This window comes from Phacochoerus africanus, chromosome 14, assembly GCF_016906955.1.
Source record: "Phacochoerus africanus isolate WHEZ1 chromosome 14, ROS_Pafr_v1, whole genome shotgun sequence".
NCBI classification, from domain to species: domain Eukaryota; kingdom Metazoa; phylum Chordata; class Mammalia; order Artiodactyla; family Suidae; genus Phacochoerus; species Phacochoerus africanus.
In genome coordinates this window covers 4,332,490-4,359,435 of record NC_062557.1, presented here as the reverse complement: position 1 = coordinate 4,359,435, position 26,946 = coordinate 4,332,490, and the positions used below count along the sequence as shown (strand labels likewise).

General features: G+C 59.9%; 1 protein-coding gene across 2 annotated transcripts in view; it reads left to right on the top strand.

The window, feature by feature from the left end:
• The window catches only part of SEPTIN9 (septin 9), a 153,009-nt gene that overhangs the window by 1,681 nt on the left and 124,382 nt on the right, over positions 1 to 26,946 (top strand). The window contains exon 2 of one of the 2 annotated variants that reach the window (XM_047757121.1): positions 14,020 to 14,076. In XM_047757121.1, the coding sequence (XP_047613077.1) occupies positions 14,020 to 14,076 (57 nt within the window). Of the gene's footprint in view, positions 1 to 14,019; positions 14,077 to 24,206; positions 24,498 to 26,946 lie in introns of those variants that run through there. The other variant, XM_047757123.1, reaches the window with a different exon arrangement.

Below are 26,946 nucleotides of genomic sequence, written 5' to 3'. Positions count from 1 at the left end.
CCAGTTGGCTCCTGTCCTTGGCTCCCCGAATTTTGTCTACTGCTGGTAGGTCTGACGGTGGGGATAATAGGGGTCCCCCCAGGTCATAGGTCCTTGGCCTTTTCCTGGGGGACTTTGAGACCCACCTACGGAGATGCCAGAGGGCCTCCGAGGCCACCTGTGATGTCTTCTCCTCAACACCTGCTGCCTCCCCCCAGACAAATGAAAAGGAAAGAAAAATGAAGGTTTTCAAAATAGGTGGGCGTAGAATTAGGTGGGCGTAGAATTTATGGGTGAGTAGGAACCACCGCCTCTGTGGTGTTTACCTGAAGGGGTGGGGCCCTAGAGGATGGGCCTGGGAGGGCTTGGACTTCTTCCAGCTGGTTCTCCTGGCAGTGGTCCAGGGGAGCTGGGTCGCTGTGTTGCACTTGCGTGGGGGGTCAGACTGGAGGGGCTGGGCCATGTGCAGGGTGGGCCCTTGGCCCCCTTCTGAGGGGTTCCCTTCTCTTGGTGCCCCCACCCCTCTTCTGAGAAAGGGAAGGTGCTTTGTAGGAGTCAGACTGGCTCCTGTGTAGCAACAATGCCCAGAAATTAAGGAAAGCAGCAAAGTCTGAAAAAAATCCCCAGTGTCACGAATGCAAGGACAACCAACCAGGAAGCTTTTATTTTTCACCTTGAGTGGGATTGTTGCTTCTGGACCTATTTATGGGCAGAAATAAATGGCATGATTTTACTGTTCTCCGCAGAGCTAGCTCGAGTACTGCAGAGTCTCGAAAAGGGGGAAATTTTAAAAATGTTTCTCGGAGGATCCCGAGGGCCTTAGAGAAACATTCCCTGGACGTACATTACATGTCAGGCCTGTACGGCCAGGGCCCCGAGGGTACAAAGTCGTGGTCCTTGCTTGCTGGGCTGCAGTATCACTGGGGAGATAGGGTGCCCGGGGGACCCTGGCTGGTTATCACACCCTGCTCCCCACCTGGGCAGTGCAGGCTCCAAGTGCTTCTGGGTGAATGCCCAGGCGGGAGCTTTCAGGGGGAGCTGAGATGGACCTCGCCTTGAAGGAGCAGCTTTGAGCAGGTGGAGAAGAAAATGGGGAAGAAGGCGAATGCCCAAGGGGGCTGCAAGATGCCAGGTGGGTGCATGGGGCGGGCTCTGTCTGGCAGCTCAGGTTCCGCTCCAGGCTCTCCCGGGATGCACCCTCCCGCCACTCCAGCGGGGCAAGCTGGCACCATGGTTCCTGGAACCCATGGGCTCCTGGAACCAAATCATAGGCTGGCACCTCCTTGCTGTGGGGCAAAGCAACTCATTTGTTAAACAGGGACCTTGTTTGCTAATTTGCTGTGGAGATGACATGAGTTTGTGCATAAAAGGCTTGGAAATGCCTGCTCTGTCTTCATAATCCTTATCAACAGTAGAAGGACGAGGGGGCTGTGGCCTTTGTCAGGATTCCCCGGGGGGTTCTGGCACCCTCCCTACGCCTCCACTTTGGAGGCCAGGCTTTTACTGGGCCCCTTGGTGTCGGAGCAGGCTGCTGCCAGAACCTCTCTGTTGTCCTGAATTTGGGGCTTCTGGCTGCACACTGGGTCACATGGCATCTGCTTTTCAGTCGCCCTGGGCCCCTGGGAATTCTCAGGGGTGCAGGCACTTAGCTGAGGCCTGGGAGCCACAGAAGTGGGGAATAAATCCAGCCCCGGCTGACACCTGAGGCTGATCCAACATTGTACATCAGCTGTAGTTCAAGTAACGAAAAATCAGTCCCGGGTGCACCTGGCAATTACTCTGAGATTCTTGGTGGCTTTCAGGAGGTCCCCCACGGGGTACCTGGCCTACCAAAGGTTAAAAAGCTCCTGTGTAGCGACGAGGCAGGCAGGGCGGAGGCTGCGCCAGAGGAAGCAGGTTAGAGATTAGAGCGTGCCCTTCCCCACGCCCAGGCTCCGGGAAGGAGAGAGCACTAGCTAGCCCCAGGGGAGGGCGAGGAGGGAGGGTGCGAAGGCCGGTCCCTTCCCCGCCCCTCCGCCCCCTCCTGCGCCTGTCCCCACCCCCAGTGGCTGTCGTGCCTCCCGGGCAGAGAGAAGGAGCCACCTCACCTCGCAGTCAGGGCTCCCTTGGCCTCGTGCCCAGGGTCATGGACCCTGGAGGACCTTGAGCCCCCCGACCCCGAGGGCCCTGTCCTGGGGGAGCTGGTGGAGCCTGAGTCCTGGGGCCCGTCCCCTTCCTGGCCTGTTGCAGAGGAGGGAGGCCAGCTCGGGCCCCAGGGACTCAGCTGCCTGCCTCCAGCGCGCCCCAGACCACAGCGCCCTGCCCATCAGCATCGCCCTGGCCTGTGTGGAGGGATGCTGGGAGCAGAGTGCCTGTGCACCTGGCTACCCCCTGAGTCTGAGGTGGCCAGCTGTCTTTCTGGACACCCACCCCCGCTTTCCCCCCCCCCCCGCTTCCCCCCCTTCCCCCCTCCCCTCGCACGCCCGCCTGTGACCAGTTCAAAGTTCAAGCCAGGACGGTGCAGAAGGGACCTGGGATGGCTGCTCAGGAGCAGTGGTCTAGACTTGATGTCCAGGTGGAAGGGCAGGCTGGCTGTGTGCCCAAAGCTCCCAGGTGGGTCTCACCCGAGGGCCCAGGGACCCGGAGAGCGGGAAATGGGCACTGCCCATCCTCCACTCGGCCTCCTGGGCCGCCCTCCTCTGAGACTCCCCGCCTATCCCGGGCCGGCGTGGGGGGATCTGGGGGTGGGACCTTGTCTCTGCACGCTCGGGCTCGGCATACGATGTACTTGATAAGCAGGCCTCGGCACACTCCGGCGCAGGGACCAGCCCGGGGCGCTGAGCGCAAGCTCCTGGGTGGATCCAGCTGGGCGGCCTTCGGGGAAGGGGGCTGGAGAGAGGCCGGGGCCTGGGCGGGTGAGCTCTTGGGTGGGGAGGGAGGTGACAGGCTGGGCTCCCGCACCACCTCTTACTTCGGACCCCCCAGCTCTGGGTGTTGCTGGGGGATTCGTGGGGAGCGGGTGGGTGCCGGTGGCCGGGAACCCGCATGGAACAGCCCAGATCACAGCCCCCCACCCCTCCAGGAGGGACCTTGGTCAGAGTCCTAATGGCAGCTGCCAGAGGTTGCATGGTGCAGAAGCTCTGACCAAGGGAGTCTGTCCTGGTGGGCGCAGGGCCCTGGGGTTGGGGTTCTGCAGTCAGCCTGGGACCATGGGGCACTGAGCTGTGATGGGAGAACTGAAGGGTCCCCGAGGAGGGTGGGTGGGTCACCCCTGCCCCTTCCCTGTTGGGTCAGCTGTAACTGGCCCCAGGAACTCAGCCTGGAGGCCAAGTGCCCATGGTTTTGCTGCAGCAGCCGCGCTGAGCTGAGGGTGGCAGTCTCCCCAGGGTCTCTGGGCTATTTTGAGTCTCCCTGTAGGTTCAGTCATTCATTGGAGAGGTGTCTGCCGGGCGCCACTGAGGGCATCCTTCTTGCCCCCTGGTGGCTGTCAGCCCCGCGCTGGAAGGGCGGCCTGGCCTCGAGTCTCCCGGTTGAGCGCGGCACTCTGCTCCAGCCCAGTTTCTCTCTGCCTCATCTCCCTGTGCCCGCCCGGGCCCAGGTCCATTTGCAGCGCGCGTGGCCGGTGGGGAGAGGCGGCTCCAGGCGTCCTGCTGTCAGTGGCCTCTTGGATGCTCTGCAACAACTGAGCTTTGTTCCGGGCCTAATCTGACCTGGTTCTGCAAAGTGTGACTGCTGGGAGCCTGCAGGCATCTGGGACGGAAAAGGGGCGGCCACAGGGAGGGTAAGGTGATCCCAGGTCACCCAGTGGCCCTCGGGCCCGGGCCTTCTGCCCTCAGTGTCTTCCTCTGGGTGAGGCTGGCTTTGTGCTGGGGGAGAGGAACCCTGGATGGCGGCCCAGGCCTGCCTGCGTGGGCCCCAGCTTCCCAAGGGGCCTGGGAAGTGCTGGGGAGGCCTGCGGAGGGCCAGCTCATCCCCAGGCCCAGGGTTTCAGAGGTGGGCTGGGGTCGGAGCCTTCCTCTCTCGTGAGGGATGGGCGCCATGGCCCTCTTCCTGGCCCTGGAGTGGCCTCCATCCTCCCAGGACTCTTACGGAGTGAGCGGTGGAGCCTCAGCTGTGGCTGGGCCCCTCTGAACACTGCCCCCCCGCCGCCAAGGCTGTACCTGAGAACCAGGGAGCTGGCCACAGGCACCATAGAAGTCCCCAAGAGCCATGCCTGGGCCTCTCGTCCCCGCTGGGCCAGGCATGTTGGGGCAGTAGCGACTGCCCGCCCAAGCCGGGCATCATGCCCCGTGAGTGCGGTTACCAGAAAGGGCTGGGCAGCGGCGAGCTGGCAGGCAGCCTCGGGCTTGTCCTCCAGATCCATCTGATCCGCGTCCTGGGGCTTCCACAGCCTTCGCGTGGACGGCGCCTCCTATTTCCACCAGGGTCGGGCCCCAGAGGTAGAATAATGCTCCTGAAACCCAAGCCGCTTGTAAGTGGGTTAAATCCAAGCCCTGTCACCTTCCAGCCTGAGGACTAGCTGATCAACCTAGTGGAGGGATGTGGGATTGGTTTGCAAAACTCCCAAGTGAATACGTGACTTTGCCTCCGTAGACACGGGGCCCAAGGTGTGTGTCCTGGGATGGGTGTTGGGTTTTTGTGCAGAGGTGACCTAGTGTAGACACCACGGGGATGCCAGGTGGTGGACTAGCAGCCAAAGGCGCCCAGTGGCAGCACCGAGGGGCTGGAGAGGGGGTGGTGGCTCTCTAGCTGAAGGTAGGGGTCCAAGGGCGAGGCTGACGCTCCGCTCTGGCGGCCCTGCCCTCTTGGGAGCTGGAACGGACACTTTAGCTGCTAGGCCTGGGCTGCGCTTTCTAAAGGAAACCTTTCGAAAATACCCCGTGTATATCTGGTCTTTCTCTTTTGCCTTTTTGTTGTCTTTAGAGTCCCCTGTGTTCATCACTTGCTACCAAGCGGTGTGAACAGGAAATTCGAGGGACAAACCCTCCCGTCCTGTCGGCTCCAGCCTGGCTTTTTTGTTCCCCACAGTACTTGTTGCCACACGCACAGGTTGTATCATCTGATTTCATTATCAAAGGTCCGTGATGTTTTTCCACCGAGTTGCACGGTCCCTACGTGAAAAGAGCGTTTTTAATTCTGCTCTTTTCACGTGACGTCAGATCCCCGGCGTGGATTTGCCTGATTACAGCCCGAGTGGCTCTTCTGGTGGTTCCCGAATTTGCTAGCCATCCTCGCCCCAGAGCCGCTCCCCGGGCTGCTGATGTGGGTGCTCGTCCTTGGTGGGGTGCTCCCGCGGCCCTGAGTCCAGGTGCTGCGCTGCACGTGGTACAGTAGCCGTGCTTATAGCTGGCCCGACACTGGAGGGTGTTACAGGCAATTCATTGAATAAGTTACTGCCCACAGTGACTCCCTTTCCCAGCATTCCTGGGATGGCTCCAAAAACCAAAGAAGTGTGTGTGGGTTCTGGATTTTTTGTTTTGTTTGTTTTGTTTTGTTTTTGCTTTTTAGGGCTGTACCACAGCATTTGGAGGTTCCCAGGCCAGGGGTCTAATCGGAGCTGTAGCTGCCGGCCCACACCACAGCCACAGCAACGCCAGACCCGGTTCGTGTCGTGACCCACACCTCAGTTCACGGAGCGAGGCCAGGGATCGATCTCGCGTCCTTATGGATGCTAGTCGGGTTCGTTACCACTGAGCTCCAATCGAATGTCTCAATACAGCATTTTTTATGAAGAGAAAATTGCCATTTGCCCTGACTATCAGCCTGCTTAGACCCACCAAGAAGTCCTGGGTTTCCTTGTTTAAAAGATCAGCCCCGCTGCCTCCGGTCCGTGACACTGCTCCCGGGCCAGTGTGGACCGAGGAGGGCTACCCAGCCTCCCTCTCTCGCCGTCTCTTCTCTGGTCCTTAGGGGGTGCACCTGTACCCTGGGGGGTGTCCTTTGCTTCCCTGAGCTATAGCCTGAATGCCCTCATCTTAGAATGGGCCACCTGCCCCAGGTGGCCAGCCACGTGCCCCGGCCATCAGTCATTCTGCTGCCTGGCTACAGAGGTTTCTTCTGGAACCCCTAGGCCCCCCAGGCCAGTCAGCAGTGCTGCCCATCTGGCCAACCCTCTATCATCTTCCTAGTTAATCAAAATTCAGTTTTTACTTTTGTTAGGATGCATGAAAAAGTGTGACTTGACTTAGAGTTTGTGGTACTGCTGCAATTTCCCACAAGAATTCTAATAAATTCCATTTGAGAAAAGGAATCCCACCCAGAAAAAAAAAAAATAGCTAAGTGTGGGGGCATCCATAACCGCACGTGATGTGTTGGTGCATTTCTATCTGACCAGAGATACTTTCTGTTCTTTTTTTTTTTTTTTTTTTTTTCTTTCTAGGGTTGTACCTGCAGCACATGGAAGTTCCTGGGCTAGGAGTCAAATCGCAGCTGCAGTTGCCGGCGGACGCCACAGCCACAGCAACACAGGATCTGAACTGCATTTGCAACCTATACCACAGCTCATAGCAACACTGGATCCCTAACCTACTGAGCAGACCAGGGATCGAACCCACAGCCTCACGGACACTGTGTTGGGTTCCTAACCCTCAGGGAACTCCAATACGTTCTGTTTTGAGTTGACGTGGAGAATTGAATTCTCTGCCTGCGACCTTACACCTGGTGATTGGAATACCTTCCCACAGACTTGCCTCTGGCTCCGTATGTTTCATGTCTTGCCCCCCCGCCCCCGCCCATGCTTTCCAGCACCAGGCAGCGCAGGACATGCTTGTGTCTTGTCCCTTTGGGTTCTGTGCAGGCGACAGATTTGGGAAAGCAGGTGGCAGCAGCATTCCTAGACTCGCCTGTGGGGACGGGCAGGCAGTCACCTAACCGTGCATGCAAATGACTGTGAACCACGCAAATATAACCCAACTAGAGCCGAACGAAGTGTCTTTGCCGTTCGGCGGCTCCTTTGCAGGAGCCCCCAGATGCCAGCAGCTCCTCCGCTGACACCTTAACACAGGAGAATGGGTGATGGGCAGGAACTCAGAGTAGGAAGAAGCAGCAGGCTTAGCGGATGGGGGCGGGGAATAGTTTCCACTTGGGGGAGCTTCCTGGTGGTCTGGTGTTTAGGATTTGACACTTTCATTTCTGCGGCCCGGGTTCAACCCCTCGTCTGGGCACTGAGATCCCACTTCTAGCTGCGGCGTGTCTTGGCAAAAAAAAAAAAATTCTGTTTTGCAAATTTTACGGAAACGTTGGCCCGTGGGAACATGGTCCTTCTCAGAGCCTCGGAAGGGAGGCACTTGAGCCGAGGGCCCTGGTGCTTGAGGGTCCTTAGCTTTGCGGAAACAACTAGAGGACAGCCTCGGGGAGCTCCTGCCGAGCCCCATCAGAGGGTCAGAGGGTAGAAGGTGTGTCATGGGAGTCAGGGACCAGGGTCACCTGATGGGAGGCTGGGCAAAGGTGGACCTGCCCGGGAGGAGCTGCAGCCGCGGAACAGACAGAATCTGCCACTGGAGAAAACTTCCCAGGCGGGGAAGCTGCGGGGAGACCTGCCTGGTCCTTCTCCCTGGCTCCCACCTTCCAGCCTCCTCCTAGTGGCCGAGTCCAGCCCCAGGGCTGCAGACCCGGACCCGGGAGACTCCGCCTGCAGAGGTCGCCTCTTCCGCCAGTGAAAGGAGACCCTGGGGTGGGGGGCAAGGAGTGGAGGGTACACTTATGCTTAGGACTACTTGTTGTTTATCTGAAATTCAGATTTAACTGCGTCATGTATTTTATACGGCAATGTCTTTTTAGGGCCACACATGCAGCACAAGGAAGTTCCCAGGCTGGGGGTCCAATCTGAGCTACAGCTGCCAGCCTACACCACAGCCACAGCAACACGGGATTTGAGCCGCATCTGTGACCTACACCACCACTCATGGCAAGGCTGCATCCTTAACCCTCTGAAGGAAGCCAGCGGTCGAACCTGCGTCCTCGTGGTTGCTTGTCAGATTCGTTAACCACTGAGCCACGATGGAAACTCCTGACAATGTCTTTTATGTGAATGGGCCTGAGTCCCAATGCCCAACTGGTGAACCGTCCAGGGCGGGGCTCTGTGGGTCCGTGGGCCGCACGGGTGTCACGTGATGGACTGGGCCTCAGGGATGCTGCCTAGTGTGGGTGGAGCCGAGCAGAGCCCCCTGCGCGCTGAGCCAAGCTGCCCCGCCTGTGAGCCGGACACCAGCGCTGGCTGCTCACTGGGCTGGGAGTGCCACCAAGAGAGCGGTCAGCTCACTCTGGGTCACCGATGTGTCCCCAGCTCCTCAAACAGCGCCTGAGGCAGAGGAGATGCTCCATGGTGTTTTCATGAGTCTGCATCATGGAGACGCAGAAACAGGCTCCGAAAGACTAAAAACTTGCCCAGATGCGTGTTTTTAGATGTGGTGAGAGCTGGTGGTGGATTCTCGCCCTGGCCTCGCTCACTCACAGACCTCGCTCTCCCCGTGATGGGGCACTGCCTGTGGCCTGCAGCTGCACCCACCCTCACCCTCAGCGTCGGAGGCCAGAGCCCCCTTGGGGTTGGTGCTTTGTTGCGGGGCGGGCTGGGGGCTGGGAGCACCCCCTCCACTGGACAGAATGGCAGGGCGGGAGTCAGAGAAGGGACCAGAGCCCCTGGCTTCATGGCCCCAAGCTTTGCTGAAAATGGAACTTTCAGCAGTGTTTAGCTGAGCATGTCCACAAACAGAAGGGTTCCTAACCTGGCCGGTGAATGAATAATTGACCCAGCTGTGGGGCCCGGAAGGCGGAGCAAACCTGCCCCGAGCACCTGTTCTGTTCAGGGCACACCTGTTCAGGGGACACCTGAGCGCAGCAGTGAAGCCCAAGGGCACAAGGTGGGAGAAGAGGAAGGGGGCTTATCTCCGTATCTCAGGTTCCTCTCTAGATAAGCCTGGAATGTGCCTTCCCTCCCAGGTGAAACCCTGACTTTGATCCAGCCCTTCACAGCTTTTGTGAACAAAGGAGCCGGGGGCGGGGGCGGGGGCCCTGGCCCTCACTGGGGTCCTAGGGCTGCCAGAGAGGAGAGGCAGGTTTCTGGCCAACGTCCCGGGACCCTGTCCTTTCCTGAGAGACTCTCCTGAGTTTTAAGAAACGCGTGAGATTTGATTCTTTTCTGTAGAGAAGCTCTTGTCATGACTGAAATGGGTGCAGGCGTTTGCACAGCGCCGATGCCGGCGAAGCTCCCTCCTGAGAAAATGGTGCCTCTCTGGCTGGGAAGGACTGTCCAGCCCATTCGCTGTTGGCACAAGAGCAGAAGGGAGTGGGGGGGGGCGGGGGGGCCCAGGGCTCTGTCACCCTCCCGTGCAGACAGCCTGATTCCTGCTCTGCCCCCACCCCCCGCCCTTGGGATAGATGTCTGGGCTGTGTGGGGCCCCAGGGGGTTGGGCACAGCCACCCTGACGGTGGTGGGACAGTGACGCTGCAACTCCAACAGGAGAAGGGGATGGTACTTGCTCTTCCTGTCAGTGATGGAATAATAACAATCTCCTGACTGCGGAGTCTGTGCAGAGGCTCAGAGCCTCTCTGACCTTGTCTTGTACCACCTCCCATCATAAAAATTTGGTTGAAAGGAAGGAGGTCTCCCTTGTGACTGTGTCCTTCTGGCTCCTGCTCAGGGGTCCCCAAGTTCTCTGCACGGGGGACACCCCTGAGACAGGCATCCAGGCCCTTAGACGTGGGGGCATCCCTGGCCTGCCAGGCTGCTGTGCCCGGTGGAGCTCCGCCCGGCTGGTCTGTGGTGAAGGGGCAGGGAGGGTGCCAGGCTCTTTACCTGGAGGTGGGCTCTGCCATTAGGCTGTGCAGGGGGCTCCCTGCCCCGAATGCTGGTTCTATGAAGGAATGTTCCCCAGGCATCCGGGCTCTCCCCCACCCCCGGATTGTCGCCGTTCTCTCTCCAGGACCGAGGGGCCCACCTCCGTGTCTGGCCATCTGCGTTCCCGTCGGCAGTGCTGCACTGCCGCTCTCTTCGGGCCGCCGGCCGCCCGCGCACCCCCGCTTGGCGCCTTTGCCTGTCTCTTGCCTCCTCTCCTCTGAAAGGTGCTCAGTCCCGAGGCCCCGGGCTGTGAGACCTGGCTGGTGTGTGTGGGCCTGTCGGAGATCATTTGCGACACGGCCTTTGCCCTGGTCTGGGCCAGCACGGACACCAGGTGGGAGTTTCTGGCGGCCCCAAGTGTCGGGGGGACACCAGGATTCGGCGTCTGCCCCTCATCCTGACTGTTCTCTCTGGATGGAGGAAACTTCCCACCTTCCTCCGATGCGCGGTCCGGCTGGGGGCCCAGAGGGTTTTCAACTTCCCTTCACTGGGAGGGAGTCGCGTGGAACTTGGGGTAGCAGCGTCCCGGCTGGAATGTGCGCGGAGCCGCGGTTCTAACTGACCTTTTGTCTAAAGGCATCAGCACAGGGCAGCCAAGCTTTGTCAGCTGCCCACTGTAGATCCCTGGGTCCAGGCTGCATACAATACGGCAGTAATAACAGCAGCAGCAGCAGTAATAATAACATGCTAGTGGAGACTGATATATTAATAATGATAATATCTACTGTTTACTTGGTGCCAGGCACTGTGCTAAGTGCCCGCAACGTGTGACCTCATTTAATCTAAGTGTCAGAGATGGAGTCCCCATTCTGCAGACGGGGACACTGAGACCTGGAGAGGAAGGTCATTGCCCTCGGCCCGCCGCACGCGCCTGGTGGGGTCTGGATCCCAGCCTCGTTTGTCCGACTGCAGGCTTTCCTGCCTCCCTGGCCTCTGAGAACGCGAATAATTCAGTCTGGGTTGATGGCCGAACTCAAATTGTCTCCTCTCTTTCCTGGGATGTTTTGTTTTAAAATCACACATAGATAACTCAGTTCTCAGCTGGAAGGACCGAGCCACTAGAAGTCCACCTCTCCGCTGATCTCAGACGCAGGCCTGAGCAGTTAGGTCCGGGCAACTGAACTTGAGCTGCTCGTGGCCTTGGGGTGTTTCCCGCAGCCGCAGGAGGGGTGGTCCTGGGCAGGGCGCTTGTCAAGGTGCGGGAACCCCGGTGGGTGCTCCCTTTCTTTATTAAGGGAGTGGGCCTGGCATCTTCTCGTGCCAGGGGCTGCCTGGCACTAGCTGTGCATTTGGGGAAATCTGAAAAATAGACAGTGTGCATAAAATAAAACTCGGCCCGAGAAACCTGAGACTGCAGCTCTTTTCCTCGTGCCCGTGTCTCCACCGCCACCCGGTCTGGTTCTTGGGGATCAGACGCCTGGGTTTGGGGTTTAACCTGAATGGACCGTCTTCAGTTTTATCTTGGTCTGGAAGCCAGAGGCGGGAGCGGGGTGGGCGTCCAGCTGCCCCCCCGGTGGCGTAGCCGGAAGTGGCTCGGTCCCCAAGAATGTGGTGCCTGTTCCTCCTCGCGGTATGGTTTCCATGTTGGGGAGTCATTGGGTTTATGGGCTCGGCTCCCTCCCCGACGCCACTTTCAGCCCAGACAGCTGACCTCTGAGTAGCTCACCGTGTGTCTGTTCGGGGGAGGAGGACAGACAGTGACAGTTCTCCCGTGTCACCAAACGCAGTGCGGCTCCCGATTAGGCGTGTCGGCGGAGCTCCCCGCTGTCGTGGTATTGAGGCGAGCTGGGCTGGAGCCAGGGCCAGGCTGCCCACCTTCACTCCTGTGCCCTCCCAGCAGCCTGGGGAGCAGCACCTGTGCCCACCCCCTCCTCCCAGCCCCGGGCAGCCCCCAGAGCCACGCCGGCCACTCTCCTGGTCTTAGGGGCTGTCAGTGCTGGGAGCCAGAAGCAGGCCCCTCTTGCGACCCCGCAGGTCTGAGGCTGTGGTCCAGCCAGCCTGTCCGGCAGGGTCGGCCTGGAATCAGCATTCTGGTTGGACTTACGAGGAAGGGTGGAGCTTCCATCACCCAGCGTGAGAGTCTTCCATGTCCATTGGGCGCCAAGGGAAGGATGCTCTCGCCTCTGCTGTGCGAGGCTGGGGATTGGTCAGAATCCGTCAGAGCAGCGGAGCCCATGGGAGAGAGAGGGAGAGAATGAACTGGCTCCTGTAGTTACGGAGCCTGAGAAATCCCACCACCTGCCATCTGCACGCTGGCCCCCAGGGAAGACAGGGGTGCACCAGTCGAAGCCTGGGGCCTGGGAACCAGGGCAGCTGATGGTCAGCCCTGGGGCAGGAGACCAGCGCTCAACCCGGCGATGGGGCAGAGAGAGAGCTCTCCTATCCTCTGCTTTTTGCACTGCTCAGGCCTCAGGGGATTGGAAGGCGCCCACCCACACTGGGGTGGTGCTTTGCTTTACTGAACCCACCGATCAGATGCTCACTTTCCCGGAAACACCCTCCCAGACACAGTCTGAGATAGTGTTTAGCCGAATATCTGGGCACCCGGTGATCCAGTTCAATTGACACATACAGTCAACCATCACTGTCACCATCGTGGCTGGGGTGGGGCTGGGGACCTGGTGGGAGATTCCATCCACCTCTGCAGGGCTTCCGGGCCTCACACCCCTCATCTGTGAAATGGGGGTGGCGGCACCTGCTTCTTGGGGTTGTCATCTTGAGTGAGGGGGAGAAGGGACAAAAGCTCATGGTTGTCATGGAGCCTGGGCATCAGAAGGGTTACGAGAGCCCAGTGTCCACCTGGCCCTCCTGAGAGTCAGCTTGGTCCCCCACCCCCGTCCCGGCCCCCGTCTCCTCGATGCCCCACCAGCCACTCCAGGCCCTGGTGCTCACCTCCCATCAGAACCGCGTGCCGCGTACACCCCTGGCAGCTTGTTAACATGGGTGTGAATTCAACTAAAATTGGGGCCACCTCCCAGAGGCCAAGGCTAAGTGGCAGGTATCCGTTGATAAATACCAGGCCCTGAAGGACAGACCTCGCCCGTCTTGTGGTCGCTGTTGAGTCACCCTGCAGACGTGGAGTGTGCGTGCGTGCGTGCGTGCGTCCTGGGGGAGCTGGGCAGGAGGACCAGGTCTGCAGGCCGCCCTGCTCGGGGCCCTGGAACCTTTCGAAACAAAGTGGACCGCATTCACTGCTGCTTGGTCATAGTTTAGGAATGGGTTTGTGGAGTGAATGCACAAGCAAGGAGATGTTACAGGAGCCTCGCTGGGGGGACGGCAGGGGAGGAGCCGGCGCCTCTGACCCCAGCACCCTGGGCGCGCATCAGATGATAGAGGCTGCAGGCAGGTGGCGGGGTCCCGCCCGCGCCCTTCCTGTGCTGCAGGCTCTTTTCCAGCTTCTCCAGGGAAGGCCTCCACTAGGCCAGCAGCCGTGTCCCTGGTTACCCAGGCGGCAGAGCCCGGAGCACTGTGACCTGGCAGCGCCAGGACGGCCGCCTGCCGCTCCCATGGTGCGCCTCCTGGAAACCTCTCGAGTTTGCTCAGCTTAGCACCTCAGCAGATCTGCTGCAGTTGAGACTTGCCTGCCCCGAGTCTCCCCAGGGATCGAGCGCTGGGCTGCGGGTGTGTGCGGGAGGCATGAGGCCGTGTTAATCCGGGGCTCTGTTCTTGCTCCCTCCTGGGGGGGATGGGGAGAGAAGAGCTTGTCCTCCACCCTCCCCAGTCCGGCCGGGCTCCCCCGGCCTACAGACTCGGGGCAGGGAAACCCCAATTCCAGGACAGCCAGACGTGGGTCATACTCGGGCTGGCCCGCGCCCTCCCTGTGTCAGCACCTCTCCATCCCACAGACCCTCCTGGAGCCTGGCATGGAGGAGCCAAGCCTGGGTTTTGGAGATTGATGAACTTGCTTTATTCTGGGCTCAACCCCTCAGAGCTGTGTGACCTCGGGCTGGTGCCTCGACCTCCCCGAGACTTGGCGCCCTTTTCTGCAAAATGGGTGGCAAGTGTTAGGTGGGAAAACGTGTGTAGAGGGTTGGACCCGGTGCCTGGCCAGCAGCCAGATGGTGGCCGTTACTGCAGGTGTTCCCTGGGAGGACGAGGGCCCCGGGCCCCGCCAGGGACAGGTTTCTGGTTCTGCAGCCCTGGCAGGAGCAGTGGTGAGGTTGTGCCCAGTATTATCCTTCTCCCGATGGCCTTGCGTGACCTTTGCCTTCTGCCCCTGTCTTTAGGAGTCACGCGGACCTCCAGCGGCCGTCTCCGGAAGCTTGGTGACCCGACTGGCCCGGGTAAGTGGCTGGTTCAGCCTTGGCCCCCTTCGTCTGTGTGGGGCGGGAGGGACTGCCCACTGGCTCAGAAGCGACTCTCCAGGCGCAGGCCGGCCTGGGCAGGTGGGGTGGAGGGGCCCCGGGCTCGGCCTCTCCACCTCGGGGCCCCGGGCCCGGTCTGCCGCTTCTCCCGGCCTGGCGTGCCCGGCCTCCCAGACCTGACCCCAGGGGGGCCATCCCCAGAGCCTACCTTGTGTCTTGTTGTCACATCCAGTGGCCAAGCACAGGGGCTGGAGGATGTTGGGGCCCAGAGGGGGAAGGAGCTGCATCCCCCAGGCAATGACAGCAGTGCGTTGACGACAGGCTGGGGGCAGACCCTGGGCGGGACGGGCAGCGGGACGTGGTGGTGACATAGCGGCTGTTCTAGGAGAAGGGGGTGCCCACCCGGAGCCCACGCCCCACCTGCTAGACCAGCTTTGTCCAGGAAAATGTACTGTGTCAGTGGAAGCGTTCGTATCTGCACCATCCCGGCGGGTCGCCTCCCGCCACAGGTGACTGTTGAGCTCCTGAAGGGGACATCGTCAAGTTTATTTTGTTCATTGACTTGCGTAGAGTTATTTATTTTTTGTGAATTTCTACCTAATATCTACACATGGATGGTGGCTGTGAAATTGGTTCCAGACCATGCAGGGTCTCTGGGACCCCAGAATTTTGTACCCAGATGTTTCCAGGCCTCCTTCCCAGATGTCTCTGTTCTCCGGCAGTGGCCCCTGCCAGTGGGCTGGGCATCCCTAGGCAGCTCTTTGTGGGGAGTGGGGGAGGGTGGGGGTGACGGGAGGTGACGTGTGATGGCCAGGCTGGACGTCCACAAGAGGGGGGAGGAGGCCCCTGCGGTGCTGGCCGGGGCCCGAGGCCTCGGGGCGGCGGGTGATTCACGGTGGTTGAGGGGGAGCCCCGCCCCCTGCAGACCAGCCTGCACCGACCGCAGGGCTGCCCGGCTGCTGCTGGGCTCCTGCAGCTTTTCTTGGGGCCCCTCGTCCCTGCAGCTGTCTGCCTGTCCCTCTCGCCCCCTGGGCTGGGGCGAGGGGCCCTCAGCATGATGGGCAGGGAGGGCCTGCGCCCTGGGAGTGAGGTCTCCGTGTGCGGGCGCCTTGGGCCGCGTGGACACAGCCTCTGCTGGCCTTTGCCTCCCTGTGCTCAGAGGGCCAGTTCTGTGCCATCAGCACTTGGCAGCTGGGACCACGGATCCCCTTGGAAGCCTAAGGCATAATTTGCCTGAGCCCAGAGCTGCAAGCCGAGATGTGGGTTTCGCTGGGGCCCGCCTGCTGATATGCGAACTCCTCGCTCTGGGGAACTCTGCGGGCGCCAGCTCAGACACCCTCTCCTCCTCTTCCTGGCGCCCGAATGGAATCCCTGCCTCCCAGAGGTAGGACCTTGGTCCAGATGGGGTTCTTCCCTGGACCCCAGCCCCTCTGACCTCACAGAATCCCCTTCGGAGCCTCTGTCCACCCCCCAGCCCGCAGCCTGTCCTCTGTCACCCGCTCTGCCTCATCTCCCGCGCCTGCGACCCTATGCCCGGGTCTCCTCCCCAGAGGACAGAGGCCCACGTCGTGGTGCTTCCTCCTTTATTTCAGGTTTTCTCGAGGCTGCGGCTGGGACGAGGCCCCCAGAGAGAGAATTGCATGTATCTGCTGGTGTCCCGTGCAGAACCCAGATCGTAGCTTGCAGCTTCCGGCGTGAGCCGGTCTGTCAGCTCAGACCACACCCACGGTCAGCCCCTTGAGCTGAGCTCAGTCACTTTCCTGTCTTCTTAAACCTCCCCTCCAAAAAACACCCCACGAAAACAGATTCCCTGGTGGCCTAGCAGTTAAGGATTTGGCGTCGTCACTGATGTGGCACAGGTTCTATCTCTAGCCTGGAAATTTCTGCATTCTACATGTGCAGCCAAAAAAAGAAAAAAAAAGATACATAGGGGTTCCCCTGTGGTGGAATGGGATCGGTGGTGTTTTGGGAGTGCTGGGATGGAGGTTTGAACCCTGGCCGGGTCGCTGTAGCTGTGGCTTAGGCCGAGACTGATCTCTGGCATGGGAATTCCATATGCCACGGGGCTGCCAAAAAAAGAAAACAAAAAGATATGTAAAAAAAGTAAAGAATAGGCAGTTCCCATCGTGGCTCAGCAGAAACGAATCCACCTAGGAACCATGAGGTTGCAGGTTCGATCCCTGGCCTCGCTCAGTGGGTGAAGGATCCGGCGTTGCCGTGAGCTGTGGTGTAGGTCGAAGGTGTGGCTTGGATCCTGAGTTGCTGTGGCTGTGGTGTAGGCCAGTGGCTATAGCTCCGACTCGACCCCTAGCCTGGGAACCTCCATGTGCCACTAGTGCGGCCCTAAAAAGACAAAAAACAAAAGACAAAAAAAAAGTAAAGAATAAACCATCTGGGGTTCCCATTGTGGCACAGCAAAAACGAATCCGACTAGGAACCATGAGGTTGTGGGTTCAATCCCTGGCCTCGCTCAGTGGGTTAAGGATCCAGCATTGTCATGAGATGTGGTGTACGTTGCAGACTCGGCTCAAACCTGGCGTTGCTGTGGCTGTGGTGTAGGCTGGCATCTCTAGCTCCAATTTGACCCCTAGCCTGGGAACCTCCGTATGCCGCGCTGCAGCCCTAAAAAGCAAAAAAAAAGAATAAAACATCTCTACACCTGCTATCCTGCTTAAGAAATAAGGTGTTTCAGGGAGTTTCCTGGTGGTCTAGTGGTTAGAATTTTGGTGATTGGGTTCAATCCCTGCTCCCCCACAACAAGCCGCTGCTCGCTGTGGCCAAAAAAAAAGAAGAAGACAAAGGTGTTACAGGTGTAGCCCAAGGGCCTGGGTGACCCTGTTCCCGCCAAGGTGAGCACCGTCTGAATTTAGACCTGTTCGCTGCTGGGCATGCCTATGCCATGTGCTGTGTGTCTGCAGACAACACACCGTCTGCGGCTGGCCACCAGCAGCATCGTGTCGTGTGACCCAGGGGAGTCTGCTGCTCCCTTTGCTTTTTGATGAGTCAGCAGAACTTTGAAGTTTATCCCCAGGGACCCCCGGGGCTTAGTTCATTTATTTTGATGGCAGGCGAGGGTTCCTCCGCATGGGGAGGCAGAGTTTTCTACGCCTCGGCCTGTCACCAGAGGTCGGTGAAAGGTTTCCTGTGCACGTGTGTGCTCCCTGGGCAGAGGGGCTGGGCTATGGTGGTGCTCTGCCATCCCAGGAGGCCTTCCGGTTAGTGCTCCCACACCCACCCACTTTCTGGGCGGCCGCCTCCCGGACCAGCCTCCCGCCAACCTTCGCCCGGGTTCCCACGGCGCACACAGCATCCCCCATCCGGCTGCTTTTCTGCTTCCTCACCTCCCTGCTGCCCAGCCCAGCCTGGCTGTCCCCTGGCCGGGATCCCTGGGGCCTTCTCCGCTGCCCTGACATCCGATGTGTGGCCAGGTCCTGGTTTTCCGCCTTCAGATGCTCTGGGGGTGGTGCTCGTCCCCAGCGCCCCCGTCCCTTCTGTAGTGGGTTCCGTAGGGCTTCCTGCGCCCCCCCATTCATATTCATGCAGAACCTCAGAAAGCGCCTTTATTTGGAAGTAGGGCTTTTACAGGTTAGTTAGGGGCCTCGAGTGTGGTCATACTGGAGTTAGGGTGGGCCGTCAGTCTGGTGGCTGGGGCCTTACGAGAAACAGGAGTTCCCATTGTGGCGCAGCAGAAATGAACCTGACTCGTATCCAAGAGGACCGGGGTTCAATCCCTGGCCTTGCTCTGTGGGTTAAGGATCCCGTGTTGCCATGAGCTGCAGTGTAGCTTGCAGACATGGTTCGGATCCCGTGTTGCTGTGGCCGTAGTATAGGCTGGTGCCTGCAGCTCTGATTCGACCCCTGGCCTGGGAACCTCCACATGCTGCAGGTGCAGCCCTAAAAAAAGCAAAAGAAAGAAAGAAGAGAAACAGACATGTAAAGATGGAGGGAGAAACTGGAGTGTGGTAGCCACAAGCCACGGGGCCCCTGGTGCCCCCGGAAAGTGGAAGAGGCAGGGCAGGATTTTTCCCAGAGCCTCTGGAGGGACCCCGGCCCTGCTGACACCTTGATTTTGGACTTGTGCCTCTGGAACTGGGAGAAAATCCCTTTCTGTTATATTTGTGGGGATGTGTCACAGCAGCAGTAGGAAACCAGCGCCCCTTCCTGCGGGGACCGTGGTGGCTCCCCCACGCCACGCGCTCCCCAAGCACTGCTGTCTGGGCTGTGTCCCTGCCCTGCGTGGCCCCGGCTGGTTTCCCTGTGGCCCCCTCCCACCCACCCCCTTCTGTCCCGGCTCACATACCCCTTCCTTAGGGCAGGAGCCCCGCTCCAGACCTGGCTGGGCCCCCCCCCCAGGGAGATTTCAGCCCAGTGTCCTGTCCCTCAGCTGCACTCACTGTCTAACTGCCATCGTCCCCCGTGGACAGTAAGTTTCGGGGCTGGGGTGAGTCCCCCTCATGGCTGGCCATGTCTCACCCTGTCGCCGAGGGAGGAAGGGAGGGAGGGAGGGAGTGTCCCTCATGGGGGAACTGGCCCAGGAAGAGGCCGCCAGAGTCTTGGTCGCCATGCACCTGGCACCTGGGCCCCCACGGGCACCCCCAGCTGGTGCCGACCCCCCCACCTTCATTTCTCTCCTACCTCAGCCTCGCCGTCCACAAGGCACTCAGGCGAGAAGTCTCAGTGTCGCCCTTGACCTCTGCCCCCCAGCACCTCCAGGTCACTAGGCTGCCGAGATCTTGTCCACTCGCCCTCCCCCCACGTGGCCCATGGAGGGAACGCCCGTGTCCTCAGCCCCTGTGTCTCGCTCCTCCCCTCCCTCCCCGCCAGAGGCGCCTTCCTGTCCGGTCGGCATTCCAAGGTCTTTGGTAGGTTCCACCTGGCTGCAGCCGTGGGTTCTTTAAACCAGATCTGGTCGTGGTCCTCTGACGTAAAGAACCCCGGCCTCCCTTCTCCCCCCCAGGATGCTCTGCCAATGCAGTGCCACCCGGCCCCTGCTCCCCTGTCCCTGCACGGGTGGGTCGCGGCTCTGGAAGTCATGCTCGGTCCAGAGAAATCTGACCCAGCCTGTCAATCCCCGTAGCAGGTGGGCATTCGGGGTTTCTGCATCCTCCCCACCGGCAGGGCTGGGTGCTCTCATGGCACACGGCGGGCAGCCGGCAAACTTGTCAAACGTGATAGAAGCTTGGGGGCATTGGTCAAAAAACAAGTTTAAAATAGAAACATCAGTTTTCTGTTGCCTTGACTTAGAAGTAGTTTTTCTCTTTGTTTGCCATCGGAGGTGCAATTTATGGAGAATGCTGGAGTTCCCGTTGTGGCTCAATGGTAATGAACCCGACTAGTATCCATGAGGACGCAGGTTTGATCCCTGGCTTCGCTCAGTGGGTTAAGGATCTGTCATTGCCATGAGCTGTGGTGTGGGTCGCAGATGCAGCTCGGATCTGGCGTGGCTGTGGCTGTGGCTGGCAGCTGCAGCTCTGATTAGACCCCTAGCCGGGGAGCTTCCCTATGGTGCAGGTGCGGCCCTGAAAAGAAAAGAAAATTAAGGAAAAAAAAAAAAAGAGAGAGAGAAAGCAAGAAAGAAGGCCATGTTTCCAAGGAGGCAGAGGTGGAGGACAGGCAAACCTGGCCCACAGGGCAGCCGGGAGGCACAGCAGCTATTTACAGTTCAATTATTTCTTTAACGCAAATTGAAAACTCCGGTTCCGGGCAGCACGGGAACAGGGTAAGCTCTCCGCAGCCACACGTGGCGCCGTACTGGACCTGGCAGATACCTAACACTTGCCTCCATGCAGAAGGTTTTGTTGGGCAGGGCTGGTCCGGATGCCTCTACACACTGGATCCTCTAGATTGTTGTTCATCCAGCAAGCCTTCCCTGGCTGCCTACTGAGCAGGCGGGCTGTTGGTGTCCCAGCAGACACCAGCTCTTTGGGAGTCTTTCAGAATTCTGGAGAGTTTAAACGCAGGGGCCTTGGGGCAGATTCTACCAAGGACCCTGGTTCCCATAAGGGACGGATGGCTGAGTGCAAGGACCGTTAGCAGTGGAATTTGGCCCCGTCTGGGCTGCTTGTCTCCCTTGTCTAGATTCCCTTCCACACTGACCTGGAAGAACTCCCAAAGCAACAGGCCGGCCCAGGCTGTTTGCACCAGTAAACCCTGCAGCCGTCCCAAGAGCACAGAGTAGCTGGATCGTATTTATTTGGGAACAGCCGAAACTTGAGGCACAATAAAAAGTGGAGCGAAGATTCCAGAGAGGAATGCAGCCGGCCCCAGGCCCGGAATTCGTCTTGCTCTGGGAGGTTGAAGGCGGCCAGACTGGGGCCGGCCCTGGAGGGTCTCGGCCGGCTGCCCGCTCTGCTGGCAGGTACAGTAGCAGTGGCTGCGGGAGGGTCAGCGGGCCGGGCCAGGGGGATGGAGCTGCTTTATTTTTAACTCAGGGAAGCAGACTTCGGGGCTTGAGTCTGGGGATGAGCAGGAAATGAAGGGAAAAGGCACTTTTTAAAGTGAGAGATAGGCGCCCGCTATAGCTGGAAGCTAATTGTAGAGAATTGGCAGGTACCTCTACCAATCCTGAGGGGAGCGGGAGGTGGGAGGTGGCCCAAGATCCGAACCCAGAGCCCAGGAAAGTGTCCCCTTGGGCGATTCCTCTCCCCCCTCCTTCTCACAGGCCCCTCCCTGGAAGGCTCCGGGAACAAAGCTGTGCCCCTCTCATCAACCCCTTCCTGGGTCCCCTGCTGCCTGTGTCAGAATCTCCTGGAGCTCTAGCCCCCTTTCTGTGCTGCTGGGCACCCCCCAACCCAGGCCTCCCTTGGAAGTCAGGGCTCACTGGGGTGGTCTCTTACTTTTGTGTCCCCCTACCAGCTGGATGCTTTGTGGACGGGGTGGGGCAGTGTCTTTAAAGATAAAGCAGGCCTCATTCTTCCTCCTTACCCTGCGCTGGGCCCTCCCGCTGGTGACAGCGACATCAAAAAGAAGGTGGGCCGGGAGTATGCAGATCACAGGTTCAGGTCTGTGTATCGGGGGGGAAGGACAGAGGTACTGCCTTTAGATCAGTCTGGAGGGGGCTGCTAGGCAGTGGTGCCCACCCCAGGATGTGGGCAGGCTGGGGTGGCTGGGAGCGGGGGCTTGCTTGCTGGCTGGCACAGCAGGGCTCCCCAGAGCTGGGGCCTGGGGGTTCCTGCCTCCCCCCCCACCACCGCCCCGCCGAAGGCAGGTGTTGGTCCAGTTTGGGAAGTGCCGGGTTAAAAAGCCAGCCCCTCCCTGGAACCGCTCCCTGGAACTGCTCTCTGGTTTTCTGTGCTACGTGCGAAGAGCTGGACAAAGTTTTACAAAACCGCAGAGCCCTGTCAGAGCTCTGCTGGAGGGAGGAGCCACGTGGGGAGCCCCCTTTGGGGACTCAGGCCAGGATTCAGTTGCCCCCTGAGTGGCCGGTGCTGGGGACGCGGCGTGGACTCAGTGAACACTGCGGGTCGGCTGCGCCCTTCTCTCACTCTCCGGCTCACCCCGCCTCTGCGTCCAGCCTCGGCTCAGCTCATGAACTAACACGGCCAATGGGGGCTGCCAGGTTTTTGGTTTCAAATGATCCCCCGCTTGCGCCAGCATGCTTGGAGTTTTAGGCATGGTTGGGAATGGACATTGAGCCAGACTGTGCCGGGCTGGGGTGGGGGAGGGAAAGCCCAGGGTCAAAGCTGCGCTCAGCAGCTGCACCAACCACAGCAAGAAAATCCAGCGCCTGTGCAGCAGCCCGCGCCCGCGGGAGGTAGTCGGGGTGGCGGGCTCCTCGGCCTGGCCCAGCCTGCTGTCCTCCTCCCCACGCCCCCCATGGCCTGGCCTGGGTCTGCCAGCTCCTGGGGCCTTCCTGGACCTGCTCCCTGCAGCGGGAATTGGTACTGGGGAGTCCCCTATGGCGTTAGAGGGGTTTCTTCTTTATACATGTTCTATAGTTGCTAAATTTAATACACTGCATATATACTACATTTATAATCAGATAAGACAATAGGATTTTATTTTTTCGAAATCAGAAAAGAGGTTAAATCAGTCAAAACCCTTTCATGATTCCCATTGTTCTAACTCAGCGCCTGCCGGGGGTTGGTGGAATGCGATGTTTTAGAATGAAATGAAATCATACAGGGGGTCTGTGGTGCCTGTTTGAGAGTCCTGTGGCGGCTGTGACAAATGACCGCCACCTTGGAGGCTTAAATCAACAGAAATCTGTCCTCTCACAGTTCTGGAGGCCGGAAGTCTGAAGTCCAGGTCGCAGCAGGGCCTGTCCCCCCCAGAGGCTCTGGGGGAGAAGCTGTTCCCTGCCTCTTCCAGTTTCTGGGGGCCGCCCGCCTTCTGGGCTTGTGGCTTGTCACTCTAGTCTTCAAGGCCAGCGTCTTCAGTCTCTCTGCTCTGTCTGTGCACCCCTCGTGTGTGTGTGTGTGTGTGGCGGGGGGGTCTCCCTCTGCCCCCTCTTCGGTGATGGACAGCCTCATGATCCTTCATTTAATTCCACCTGCAACTGGACTCTCTCTCCAAACAAAGTCATGTCGACAGGTGCTGGGGTTAGGCGGTGAGAACTCTGGGGCCGTTATTCAGCCTCCCCCAGTGCCCCCAGAGCCCCTGGGTCCTCCTTGGCTGGATCTCTGTCCCCACCTTCCCTCGCGGCATAGGCAGCTGTCCTCCAGGCTCTGCTGGGGGTGGGGGTTGCTGTTTGGTGTCTCCCGGAAGGTGTCACCCCCACCTCCCCGCAGCTGCCCCATACACACTCACAAGAAGATGCCATGCTACCTAGGAGATTGCTTTGGGGACTGAGCCTGGTCAAGAGGGGACAAGGACTTTGTGCCATCCAACAGAGAACTGTGCATGGGCCTCTTGTGACACAGCCCATGTGACTGTGGGGCGGGAGGGACTGCAAACTCAGAGGCCACCTGGGGGAGGGGCCGGCAAATAATGAAAATGAGTCAAGGGACTGTGGGAACCACAGCAAACCAGAAAACGTGGCTTCATCTAAAGGGGTAGCACCCTTCCAGCCAGCCCGGTAGGCACGTCCGGGCAGGAAGCTCCGTCCACGTGGCCGTATGCCCTCCCTTTCCCGAGAGAAGCAGAAAACCTGGAGCCCTCGGTGAAATTGCCCACGCGCCCGGCTTTGGCACGAATGCGCGTTTTCTTTGAACAGGGTCAGGCAAAGAAAACCCGTTTCTGTGTCTCAGGCAGAGGGCTGCCAGTTTGAACCCTCGCGGTGAACGAAGCTTAAAGAGAGAGGGGATTTCCCCCCCCCCCCCCCCGCCGCCCAGCCTAGCCCCCATCCCAGCCCCCAGCCCTCACTCTGACCACGTGCTGGCCTCTCATGTCGCCAGGTGAACCGCGGGGAGCAGCGCTGAGCCCCCAGCCTGGCCTGGCCCCGTGTCCCCGCCCAGAGAGGCGCTGAGTCTGGGGAAGTCGGTGGCAAAGGAGCTGCGCTCGCTCCCCGGGGACAGCTGGAGACTCACTGACTCATGAGCGTGTGGCAGGAATCTTCCAGGAAGTCTCCGTCCCTCGCTCCCTCCACTTGGGCGGGACGGCCAGCTGCCTCTGTCACCGCGGCTGAAGGGACACCCAGGCGTCTGCAGGGGTGACTTCTCCGGGCTCAGCCCCCGCAGGTGTCCTCCTGGCCGTTCCCCCGGCCGCCGGCCTGGGGTGCGGCTGCCCCTCCTTCCAGCCGGGTCGGAGTTGGGGTGACCGGCCGGCCGAGGTCGGAGGCGGGCAGGCAGCAGCCAGGCTTTTTAAACCAAAGGAAATCGCGGCATCGCGGGGCGAGGGGGCGGGAGTGAAAGACTTTGCAAGTCGCCAGGAATTTGACTCTCTGAGCTGGTTTCCAAGAGGCTTAAGTGAAGCTTCTCCAAGTGGATATTAAAAAGGAGCAGCGAGAGGAGAGGAGCGCGGGGCGGAGGGGCTGGAGGGGGTGGAGAGAAGGCCGGAAGCCGCGCCGCACCTCTGGAGCCACCGCGCACAAAGCCCCGCCAGCCGGCGGTCCTCGCCCGGAGGACCCTGGAGCACCCGGCGAGCTTCTCAAGGCCCACGTCCCGCCCGCGCTCCCGCCTCTCCTTCTCCTTCTTCTTCTTCCCCTTTTTTTTTATTTTTTTATTTTTTTTTTAATTTTCTCTCCTTCGCTCCCTTTCCTCTCGATTCAAAGAGACAATGCTACTTCAGTTTGGAGCACAGACATATGATCAGCACATGGAAATGTGGTAATTTGGATGCATTCGTGATTGCAACAGATTGAAGAAATTAGACCAGACAAAGAGTGTTTTTGGAGGAGGAGGCGGCAGAAGGAGGGAGGGCGCCGGGGTGAGAAAGGGGAGGACGCCTCTGGAAGAGGGGACGCCGGGACTCCCGCCTGCTGCTAAATATACCCGGAGTGATGGAGAGAGACCGGATCACAGGTAGGCAAGCGGCCCTGCCCCTCCGCCACCCCTTTCCCCAACTCACAGCTCTCTTTGCCCCTCGGGACGTCGGCACTCAGGGGTCTCTTTGACTCACTTTTGTGGGTATCTTTCCCTTTCTTTGACTCTCCGAGGTCCTGGGACCTAATGCCCGGAAAAGGATGCTTTGCTGAGTCTGGCTTTTATTTGAGTTCGCTCTCCCTCCCTCCCTATTTCTCTTCCATTTCCCAGTGTGCCACTTTGGCATCTTACGATGCCGTGGGCGCCGAGACTGTGGGCACTGAAGTCTGGGAAAGGGTGGGGGGACCTGCTTCTGGCACTGGGGGTCTGGGGCGGCGGCACGGGGAGACCGGCGGTGGTTTGTTTGTCCACCATGTGGTTTGCGTGTTCACTGCCAGCCAAAGTCCGGCTTCAAGGCCGCCTCGGTCTCCTTCCTGAAATAGCATTTGGTGCCTTCCCGGGAGTTGATTACAGGGCTGGGAGCTCCTGGTGCCCAGAGGAGACGTGCAGATGCCTCTGTGTGTGTGTGTGTGTGTGTGTGTGTGCGCGCGCGCGCGCGCGCGCGTGTGTTCGTGCGCACGCATGCATGCCCACGCGTGTGTACGCACGCATCGCATGGCCGAGAGACCTGGTCCTGTACTGCAGGAACCTCGGGGGGGTTAACCGGGGTGACTCCCGCTTGAGGATGCTGGTGTCCCTCAGATCCGGGGCCTCCTGGGTGGGGGAGGGGTGGCGATGACCACGGCCACGGAGGGGAGGTTTAGGACAGAAGGCTCTGGGCTGTGGGCTCCGCTCAGCCTGGGCAGAATCACTGTTTAAAACATCTGAATATCATGTTGGGGCAAGGAGTGAGGGCAGACGGCTGCTCCGGGGGCATTTCCAGGTCCTCGGGTCGGTCTCCGCGCCCCAGGTATGATCTAGGCCAAGTGGTTCACGTTGGCGGCCCCCACAGAGCGGGCACAGAGTTATCCAGGCAGTGGTGGGGGCGGGCGGCGCAACAAGTGGAGAGAAAGGAGGCCGCCCCTCCTAGGTCACCCCCAGTTGAAGCCTCTCTTTCCCAGGTCCGGCCTGCCCAGATCCTTCAGCCGGGCGTGGCGTCCTGGGTCAGCATCTGACACCACCACGAGTAATCCCAGTCATTACAGGGCCTGCCGCTCACAGCTCGCCCCTCGAGCCAGGTGCTGGGGTGCCCCGAGCTGGCCTGAGACATCCTGAGCCTCTGGACTTCAGGTGTTCCGAGCCGACCCCTGGGTCATAGTGAGGATAAGAAAGATAAGACTGTCACCCCACCAGCGCCGTTGGCCCGTCTGTTGTTTGCCACTATGCAAGTTGGTGAGGGGCCCCCAGGGGCCAGAGGGAAGGCGCATGCATCTCAGGGGCTCCTCCGAAGACGACCCCTTGCTTGCGGCTCCAGGGCCTGGTCAGAAGCCAGTGAGATGTCAGGGCGGAGGCGGCAGCCCGGGGCGGGGGGAGGGCAGTGTGTGTGCCCATGCCATGCTGCTAGGCACACACAAATGGGCACTGAGACTGGCCACCAGAGGTGGGGCAGCTGTGGAGAGCAGCAGAAGGCACGGCTGGCGAAAGCACATCTTGTTTCTGTTTGCGCCCAGTGTCGTGGGCCAGCTGGCACGGATGGCGCGTGGGGCCTGGGTTCCCTGTGCTCTGCCTGGCAGGGCGGCAGGGCAGGGCCCTGGGAGGATGGTCACTCCACTGGCCTGGCTGGCAGGGGCCTCTGGCCCAGCCTTCTTTTCACAGATGACCAAGCCAAAGCCCAGCTGGGTGGCCACCCGGGTACCAGAGGGCGGAGGCGCAAAGGCGGGGAGGGGGTCCCTCGGGAGTCAGAAGTGATGGCAACGTCCTGGAACCTCCCGGGCGGCACGAACGCTGGCGTTTTCCATGCACCAGACAAACGGTCATCTCTGCGCCGTCACAGCCGTGCCGAGCATGGTGCCCTCGGCCGAGGACAGCACAGCGTGGCAGGACGTGGGCACCTTCTCCTAGGCTGTGCCTGAGGACGAGTTGGTGGTACTTTCCATGAAATCCTCATTTGGATGTGTTTTCATTAAAAAAAATGCTTATTTCTTTCAAAGCTCCGTTAAAAGCTGGTTCCAGATATGAATGAAAAGGAGAGCCCCCCGCCCCCAGGGGGCTCCCCATGTTCCTTGACTTTGGTCTTCACTTCTAAGTCAGAGCTCAAGCCTCTCGGGGGGAGCGAGTTGCACCTTGTCCCTGCCGGGAGCTCCGGCAAGTCCCTCTGTGGCCGGAGAAGGGAGGGCGTTGGACCAGTGCGCCCCCGGGCCGTGTCTTCCCAAGCGCACACCAGGTGGAGGAGGTGGGGCTGGGGGCTGGGAGGCCTGGCCTGTGTGTTTCAGGGTGGGGGCCCGTCCGGCCAGATGCCCCACCCGCCAATTTCCAGAATCAGCCATCACTGCTCATGCTCCCCCGGGCT